General features: G+C 35.0%; 1 protein-coding gene across 1 annotated transcript; it reads left to right on the plus strand.

Moving 5' to 3' along the window:
• On the plus strand, positions 2,582–6,082 carry LOC109235478 (ferredoxin--nitrite reductase, chloroplastic-like). Its single transcript, XM_019401643.1, has 4 exons — positions 2,582–3,023; positions 3,601–3,955; positions 4,549–4,837; positions 5,138–6,082. The coding sequence occupies exons 1-4, from the start codon at positions 2,642–2,644 to the stop codon at positions 5,873–5,875; spliced, it is 1,764 nt and encodes a 587-aa protein (XP_019257188.1). The 5' UTR covers positions 2,582–2,641; the 3' UTR covers positions 5,876–6,082.

Below are 10,533 nucleotides of genomic sequence, written 5' to 3' on the forward strand. Positions count from 1 at the left end.
AGAAAATGAAGGAGGAGAAAGGGGGCTGAAGTTGTTTAAAAAGTGGGTACAAGTTAAAAAGGAGACCAAATAGGATGCACTGTGCAATTTTTACAATTATATACTCTTGAATTAATTATGTATACCGATACAATATATAATACAATACAAATCTGTCTTCTTTGTCGTTCAACTCACTTTCAACCCAAGATTTAAAAATCTACTTTAAAATCTCCACCAAATTAACTCAGAATATAGCCACATCCTCCAATTAACATTTCGAACATACCCGGCCAGAATCGGATTAAAATAACCACAAACTCAACAAACCCAATTTATGAGTTTCAAAGCTTCAAGGTCCTCCAATGGCAGATTAATGTTTTGCAGAAGTCAGAAGTCTTAGAATTTAAGTCAGAATAAAACAGAACGAAAAAAAGAGTTGCATTTTCAATTTGCCCCTCACGCTAGGTAAAAGCTTAAAGCAAATTAAAAGGGAAAAGGCAAGTGAATTTATGGGTAATAAGTTTAGATTGCCTAGGTAGGAGTTGTAATTAATTTCCAAACGGGCAAATCCGGGTAAATAATTTAGGAGTGGTAGCATTTAGTGTTATTTCCTCGAAACTGCTGAAGGATCTGCGTGACTCTTGGAAGCACATGAATGCTTGTTTTTGCTTTTGCTTCACTCTTTCAAATAAGCGCCACAGTTACCTCCTAGTACTTCTTTTGTGCAGATTACATATATCCATACGGGAATTACGGGTATAGTTTCAATGACATGTAAACAATTTTTACATTATCAAGCAATTTAGAAGTAAATCACGAGGAACTGTAAGTGTTAGTAACAAAAAAATGGATTAAATATTTGTTGCAACAGGTTCAACTACAGTAATACCGTAACTAAAATAACCAAAATAAGAATACATAATTAACACACGGAGGAAGCTTTATTTTTTCTTCAAGTACGTTCTTAATCTGCAGTAGGGTCATGTTAACATTTTCAAAAAATTGGTATATGGAAATATCACAATGCCAAAGACATTGACAAAAGCCTTTAGGCCACAGATTTTCGTAGTAGGCAAATTGACCTTGTTACAATTATATGTAACTGAGGCGACTCGATGAAGGCGGTGCCTCTCTGTGTTCGACTCTTGGCTCTTCTTGGTGGCCAGTTTTCTCTTTTTACTTTTCAAAGATTAACTTCATTTGGCGTCAAAATAGCACGATATAGCCAGTTTTCGGACTGGTCATTCAAAAATAGCCAGCATTTACCAAGTCAATGAAAAATAGCTACTATTTTGCTACAACAGAGACCGGTCCAGCATAATATACTGGAGTTCGGTGCACCTGTGTATGAACTCCAGCATATTATGCTGGACCGGTATACTTTGCAGGCTCCAGTATAATATACTGGAGTTCTAGTGTACTTATGCTGGAACTCCATCATATTATGCTGGAGTTCCTGCATACTTATCCTGGAACTCCAGTATAATATGCTGGAGTTCAAGTATACTTATGCTGGAACTCCAGCATAATATACTGGCGTATTTTCCGGGTTTTGAATAGTGTTTTCGCTCAGATTTATCTTTACATAAAAAGTGGCTAAATTTCAATTACTTTTGAAACTAAGCTATTTTTGAACGACCAGTTGTAAATCTGACTATTTTTGAATTTCACCCTCATTTGGCTCGTGGCCGTAGCCCACATAGTAGGGTGTTTGTTTTAGAAAAAGAAACAAAAGAAAAGAAAAAACGTGTTTATTTATGTTTTATCAAAAAGTTTTCTTTACTAATTTTTTTGGAAGAACTATTTTCCTGAAAAAAGTTTTAAAAACTATTTTCCTTAAAGATACTGAATTGTTTATTGTATGGTAATTCACGAATTATTCTATCATGTAGAATTCCAAGAATGTCAAGACAAGGAACGTGGGCTCCGCCAAGAGGGATTACTGCGGGCAATGTATTTCTTATCACCAATCGTTATTAACACCATATCCAGTGCTCAGAAGCCACACGCCTCTCTAGTCTCTTACTAGTGTGTCCCGTTATTACTCCAAAAGAGTATCCTTAGGGTCGTTTAGTTGGAAAGAAAGTTATCCCGAAATTAATTATCTCGGAATTAGTTATTTCATCTTTTAGTGGGGATAAAAATTACTACAAAATCCCGGTATAACTAATCCCGGGATTAATTATATCGCAGTTTTCTACCAATCAAACATGGAATAAACTCTTCTTAAATTTAGTCTCGGAATTAATTATTCCTTATCTCTCGTACCAAACGAGTCCTTAATTTACCGAAAACACCCTCTAAACATACTTCACGTAGCACAACTTTATTTTTTTTCAGGTTTAACCAATTGGTATCAACGTTCATTAATCCGACTAGTTCATATTTGTATACGTGTGTTGTTTTTCAAGTCTCAAATACAAGGAGATGCCAAAAGTTCACTATATACAAGTTACAACTTAGCTAGTATTATGTTGTACTGGAGTACAATTTTGAAAAATTAACGGTAATAGGGACATTATCGTCCAAAGAAAATAATATTCAAACATTAACGACCCTTAGTAACAACCAAAAGTCCACCTATGTATTGCCACACATCCACTCCCACAACTCTACAAAATGGTCTGACATCTATCCTTCTCCGCTCCAAACTTCCAAAATGGCATCTTTTACAATTAAATTTCTGGCACCTTCATTGCCAAATCCAGCTAGATTTTCCAAGAGTACTGTCAAGCTCCATGCAACTCCGCCGTCTGTGGCAGCGCCGCCAGCTGGTGCTCCAGAGGTTGCTGCTGAAAGGCTAGAACCCAGAGTTGAGGAAAAAGATGGTTACTGGATACTCAAGGAGCAGTTTAGAAAAGGCATAAATCCTCAAGAAAAGGTCAAGATTGAGAAGGAACCTATGAAGTTGTTCATGGAAAATGGTATTGAAGAGCTTGCTAAGATACCCATTGAAGAGATAGATCAGTCCAAGCTTACTAAGGATGATATTGATGTTAGACTTAAGTGGCTTGGCCTCTTCCATAGGAGAAAGAATCAATGTAAGTACTGAAGCTCAGTTCCAAATTATATATAGCTATCTCAATTACTCCTTAATCCCAAACATTAAGTTAATAAATGATTGGGTGAATCTTTTATATTTTGACCATTCATCTTGATTTAATAATCCGAAGATTTATTTGACTGGTTTTACGCTAATCATCAACTTATGTAACCCTCGGGCAGGCGCAGATGCAATGTATAACCCACCGTTCAACTGAACATAGCATTTTTCACATGGAGCATAGATATATATGTGAAAAATCACTAAAATTTCAACAAATATTAAAATATGAACCCCTAATTGTGAAAATGCATTAGGTTCGGTGGCAAGAACATGAAGGTTGAACTTATAAAGTTTAAATCTTGGATCCACCTCAGCTCTCATAGAGCGGAGATTGGCTATGCTTTGTGAAACTCACGGAGTTAGTTCTAGGCTATGTATATGCACGAAAGTCAATCTTGTTCTAGCTGAACTTGTAGGGATATGCTCAAATGTTCTATTTTATGATTTGATTTATGAGGAAAAAACAAAATACATTTCAAGATCTTATTTCATTACCATATTTTGGTGACCAGATGGGCGGTTCATGATGAGATTGAAGCTTCCAAATGGAGTAACAACAAGTGCACAGACTCGATACTTGGCGAGTGTGATAAGGAAATACGGGGAGGAAGGATGTGCTGATATTACAACAAGGCAAAATTGGCAGATTCGTGGAGTTGTACTGCCTGATGTGCCCGAGATACTGAAGGGACTAGCAGAAGTTGGGTTGACCAGTTTGCAGAGTGGCATGGACAATGTCAGGAATCCAGTAGGAAATCCTCTTGCTGGAATTGATCCAGAAGAAATTGTAGACACAAGGCCTTACACTAATTTGCTCTCCCAATTTATCACTGGCAATTCACGAGGCAATCCAGCAGTTTCTAACTTGTAAGTCTTGCATACAGTTTTTCTATTCATTGTTTTTTTATGCGTTGATCGTGCTATAGTCATTAAATGGGTTCTTAATGGATTTAGTACTGAATTTAACTTATATACACTGGCAATGTAGTATTTAGTGTATTTTAACATGTCGTAGCAGGTAACCAATATTATATTCTAAGTTACTAACCTCACTTATTCAGACCGACTAAACCTTTAAACTGAATCATAGTGTAAAATGTCATTTACATTGTCAGAGCCTAAAACTCTTTAGCATTTACCTATGGACATATCTGTTGCGTTCAGTTTTTGCGTACTTGATTACCCGTAAATCAGTCAAGGTGGTATATAACCTAGTATATGCCTCCCTCCTCTCCACACACGCTCTGAGAATCAAAATGAGAATTTATCCTTTCTTAGCTTTCCCCTGATTTTCAAAAGAGGGAGGAACTCTCTGATGTAGTTATGTTTGTACCAATCTTCATGATAACAATTGTGAAGAATGGAATCGTTCATTTGATAATGAAAGAGAATTTGACTTATGATCTTGTTATTGAGGGAGAGGTCAACAAAAGTGTTGAGATATTTTGATGTTATTTCAGGCCAAGGAAGTGGAATCCGTGTGTAGTAGGCTCTCATGATCTTTATGAGCATCCCCATATCAACGACCTCGCCTACATGCCTGCCACGAAAGATGGACGATTTGGATTCAACCTGCTTGTGGGTGGGTTCTTCAGCGCAAAAAGATGTGATGAGGCAATTCCTCTTGATGCATGGGTTCCAGCTGATGATGTTGTTCCGGTTTGCAAAGCAATACTGGAAGCTTTTAGAGATCTAGGTTTCAGAGGGAACAGACAGAAATGTAGAATGATGTGGTTAATCGATGAGCTGGTGAGTGATACAGCGGTACATTGACCATTTTCATGCTTATTTAGTCTTATGATTTAAAAAATAGTCTCAACTAAGTCTCCTCGCTGTCATTGTATAACTATTTTGACTAAATATTTAGGGCCTTATTTCCAGCTAAAATACATTTTCTGATTTGGTAGTGTTTTATAGCAAGTCCTACTTCATGTAATGGTGGAGACTGAAAGATACATTCTCCTCTATGTAAACATCTGCTGTGTCTTTACTAGTTAGACCAAAGTTTTAATTAGCTGTTCTAACTTGTAACGATTTCAACTAATGCAGGGTGTAGAAGGATTCAGGGCAGAGGTCGAGAAGAGAATGCCCCAGCAACAGCTTGAGAGAGCATCTCCAGAAGACTTGGTTCAGAAACAATGGGAAAGGAGAGATTATCTTGGTGTACATCCACAAAAACAAGAAGGCTACAGCTTTATTGGTCTTCACATTCCAGTGGGTCGTGTTCAAGCAGACGATATGGATGAGCTAGCTCGTTTAGCTGATGAATATGGTTCAGGAGAGATCCGGCTTACTGTGGAACAAAACATTATTATTCCCAACATTGAGAACTCAAAAATTGAGGCACTGCTCAAGGAGCCTGTTCTGAGCACATTTTCACCTGATCCACCTATTCTCATGAAAGGTTTAGTGGCTTGTACTGGTAACCAGTTTTGTGGACAAGCCATAATTGAGACTAAAGCTCGTTCCCTGAAAATAACTGAAGAGGTTCAACGGCAAGTTTCTTTGACAAAACCAGTTAGGATGCACTGGACAGGCTGCCCGAATACGTGTGGACAAGTTCAAGTTGCGGACATTGGATTCATGGGATGCCTGACTAGAGATAAGAACGGGAAGACTGTGGAAGGCGCCGATGTTTTCTTAGGAGGAAGAATAGGGAGTGATTCACATTTGGGAGAAGTATATAAGAAGGCTGTTCCGTGTGATGATTTGGTACCACTTGTTGTGGACTTGCTAGTTAACAACTTTGGTGCAGTTCCACGAGAAAGAGAAGAAACAGAAGATTAATAAAATTTAGAATAGTTGGCGCTTTTGCCGTGTTCATAACATGTAATGTATGATAAATCAATGCAAACATTTCTACCTACGTGAGAATTATTACATGCTACATATATTCTTTTGAAGAAAATTGCATTCATACTCCTCAATTGAATATTATTAATTGCTTGTAAGAACTGATTCTCTGAAGTCACTGCTCTGCAGTTTTCTTCTTTATTATTGGCCAGAGATTACATGGTGTCACTCTTTCTAGTTGCAAAACATATTGAAGTGAGTGCCAAACCTAAATTTCATAACTTTCATGCCAGGAAAGCCAAGAGAGTGCAGGAAAGTTATGTTGCGTGGACTCTCCAAAATGATGCCGCACCCGTGTCTGATCCTCCAAAAATATACTATTTCCGACACGCACGGCAATATTTTCGGAGAGTCCAAGCAACATAGTAGGAAAGAGCAAGTTGTTCTGCTACTTTACCCTGCAACAGTAGTTTATAGCAGAATAGTATGATATTGACAGGGTAAAAATTAAACATAACAATATCACTTGCTATCTCTTTTATCTTCACTCTTCATCTTTACCTTTGTTTATCTACAGGATTACAGTATGCAAGGTTAATTTCCCTGGCTTCAGACTCCACCAAATTTCTTCAAATATTTGACCATTCATCGATGAGAACAGGCAAATCACATAAGAAAGAAAGGATAAAGCATATACAAGACGTAATTGGAGTTCAAATCCTGAAATTAAACATAAATATTTGAACATCATTCTTCATTCTCCAAGGCTAGATAACTACATACGAAGTTTCAACATAATTTATCTATATCTATCTATATCTATATCTATACTATATTTAAAAACAGCCTTTATCGAAATGTCGTTCGCCTTTTTTACCCTTTAAAAATAGGTTTCACATTAGATAAAATAGTTATTTAACTTAAGGTTTGTTTTCCTAATATTTACAACTATAAAATCAACTTATAAAATTTTGCTTACTAAATTGTTCCTTATTTGACTATAGGAGTTTAAAAGCAAATTAATTAAAATTTTACCTTATATAAACTTTTTTTACTTAATTAATACCCCTTTATCAATTTCTTTAATCACGAAATACATGTTGACAACTATGTAAGTTTTCATTACTAATTAAGTTTCTTACCCTTATTTAAATTATTTAAAATAACAAAAAAAGATATAGAAAACGCAACCAAATTCCACCGAATTTTGTAGCATGAATTACTAAATATAAAGCCTTTTGCTTTTTGGAAGAAAGTTCTAACACTTAGGATTTAAAATCTTAAAAATTTATCTTCTATGCTAATAATTTAGCTAAATATTAATTCTATTATAATTTTAGTATTATAATTAAAAAGTTATCTAAATGATAAAAGACAACATATCTTAACAACATCATTCGTGAACTAAGTGAACTAAGTGAACTAAGTGAACTAGCATTCAATCAATACTCAAGTATCATATCACTAAAATATTATCAGCAAATAACTTTTAATTCGTAAGCAGTAAATTTTTTTAACACAATAAAATCTTAAAATACGTATGGAAATAAATCTTAAACATTATTGTAATTTTCTATATAAATACACACAACATGTATATGAAATGTTAATAGATTTTTATACTTTTTGCGAATAATATTTCATTATGATACACTTCATGTTGAATAAAATAATAATAATAAATACTAATATTCTACTTGCATTTTTATGACAATCATTATTTTTCTAAATGTAAAGTAATTAATTCGGTTAAATACTATCCTTAAATTCGTAATACGATAACTAAACCTAACAATATGAAGTCCCGTTTTGTTTTTTCGTATTTTTTAGTTTGAGTTCCAATAGTAATAAGATGAAATTTATATTACTATATTAGGTATCTAAGCAAATAGACTTTATTTTTTAAGGTCAAGATGAATATATTGTTGCATGATATTTGAGTATAAATCAACATATTATTTTATTCTATCTGAGTTACTAAAGCAAATATACAAATATATCAAATTTATGATATGACATTAGAATACTTTTGTGTGACATACTTTTCTCCTTTTTATTATATTGTCTAAATAAGAGCAATATCCATCATTTTTAAGAGCTTGTGTTTTTCGTAAAATTTTATTTTATAACTCAAACACATAGTTTAATTGTATTTACGTGATTTTAAATATTTCGTATTCATTTATATATAATTCACGCGCAACGCGCGTATCCTAAAACTAGTTAACGAAAAAGATTGTAACAAAAATTAAGAAAGACATTCTCTATTAAACTTGAGCAACGAAAAAATTTGATTGAAGCCAACAGCAGTCGTCTAAGCAGCAGGGTCCGTGATCGGCTCCAACCCTATACCACTATAGAATGGCAAGAGTGGTCGATGCAGCTTTTACCCGAAGGATTGGGATCGATTTCCATAGAGAGCTAATATTAGTTTAGAATTGGGTTTCTATCTAATCTAGCTATGTGCGATGTTCTTAATTGCACCTCCAATCATTCTTTGCTTGGTTAAATACCCACACTAGGGTTGGGTCACAACCCTAGCTAATGGGTTCAGCTGCTCATAATCAAGGAAGAAATCAAAGATTGATATGAAATATAACCCATAAGAAGTAATTACAAGAGTAGAATGTAAGATTAATGGTTAACAAAGCTCTAAAATTACTCAAAAGAGCAAAAAGCTGCTGTTCACGTGTTCCTCTAACAACGGATACTGCAAACAAGCACAATAAGTTAGCTTTCGGGAATACTTGCACATACTTTTAATCCAAAACCTAAGCAAAAAGGAGCATAAAATAGGCTAGAATCCCTAGTTATCAACTCCCCCAAACTTAAGCTTTTGCTTGTCCTCAAGCAAACAAAGTAATTCCCACCTCCTCAAGATAAAAGAAAGGGAAATTTTAGCTGTCCTAAAGTAACCTCATCAAGAATCAATTGGGACTAACAATTACCCTCAACTCAAATGCATTATTAACAATACACAATCTTTTTAGCACCATGGCTTTAGTGCGACACAAAAGCATCAAAAGTTGACTCAACTCATCAAGGAAACTCTTTCTACTACATTGGTCATTGTGGAACCCAAACTCATACTCCTCGACTCTCCATATGCAAACTTCACTTTTAGATTGTATCACTCAGAACGAGGATTGTGGAAAATACACTTATCTCTCTCAAAGGAAGGTCACAAGTCCGGCTCTAAGTACCATAAGCTTGCCCCTTATGTGAGTCACCACTAATGTAAGCTCACTCAACTCAAGATCATATAGGGCTTTTGCGGGAATGTAATGAAGGCTTTTGGTTCAAGGTAGGATATATTGATCTATGAAGGTTTAATCTTCCTTAAGCACTTCATTTTCTTCATTTTGGCTCACATTTTCTTGACTCTTTGAGTCATTTACTTCTTCCTTAGGGGCTAGATAGACACACTGTCACTCTTTCTTGTTCATGTCAATTCATTTTCTCCTTTCTAATCATTCCAAGCCTTTCATCATTGCTTTTATTGAATCCCTTCATTTTCATTTTTTTCTACATTGTTCATTTTCTTTTTGACTTTTTGGCTTTTTTTCTTTTTCTTTTTGCCTTCCCTTTTCTTCCTTTTGTACCTTTTATATTTTTTTGCATTCCTCATCTCTTCCCCTAAACTTATACTTTTGCCAATTTGTAGTAAGGAAAGGTCGGGTGCCAAGAGAGGATCATTTTAGAACGGATAAAGGCTTGTATCATAGTTTTTGAAAGAACACGGGCTATGGCTCAACGAGGTTGACTAGGGATATCATTTTTGGTGGGCTATGGATGTTTTCAAGTCTCAATTTGGATTAAGGAGAGCCTATAATTACTTCTTAAGTCGAGCTACACTTAGGATTTCGCCTAGACAAACATTCAGGGCAAGTTCTACACTTATTGGCACGGGACTTGGACTTGCAAATCAATACCTCACACACAAGCTATAGGATTGCTAAAGAGATAGAGTCGAGGGCCCACAACAACCTTAGCTAAGATTTGAGCAACACAAATGGTTCCGAGAAACCACTTGATGATTGTTTAGTCAACACAAGAGTCTAAAGGTTACAACTATCACCATCCTTTACACATCAATTTGTTTTTAACCATAAGATCAAAGGTAAATGTGTTAGGCCCAAGTGAAGCTTTGCATGAGGCACTATTGTTCATTAGCTACTATTTATACAAAAACGAAAAGAAAATAGACCCAAGCCCTTAAGAAGGTTGTCATGCCATCCATCATCGGGAAGAGCCACCCGGTTCACACAAACTCCACCTTTGGAAAGAACCGTGGCATTAAGAAAACCAAAGGCTTATTGATTACGAAAACTTGTAAAAATAAGAAGCTATGAACTGAAAAAGAAGCTACTAAATGAAATAAGAAGCTATGCTATTAAGGAAAATTGCAAAAGAAGTTATGAAGTAAAATACGGAAAGTAAACTGAATATGTACAATAGGGGATTGAGACGAATATACATAAGAGGGAATGAATATATACATGAAAAAGTAACTTTATATACATACCGAAATTGAAAAATAACGAATACTGAAAAATAAATGGTAAAGTTATATACATACCAAAAGTGCAAAATAACAATAAAGAAAAATCAGTATCATAATTACAATCCAATTATCAAATCATCAAAATAGG

Source organism: Nicotiana attenuata, chromosome 1 (assembly GCF_001879085.1).
Source record: "Nicotiana attenuata strain UT chromosome 1, NIATTr2, whole genome shotgun sequence".
NCBI classification, from domain to species: Eukaryota; Viridiplantae; Streptophyta; class Magnoliopsida; order Solanales; family Solanaceae; genus Nicotiana; species Nicotiana attenuata.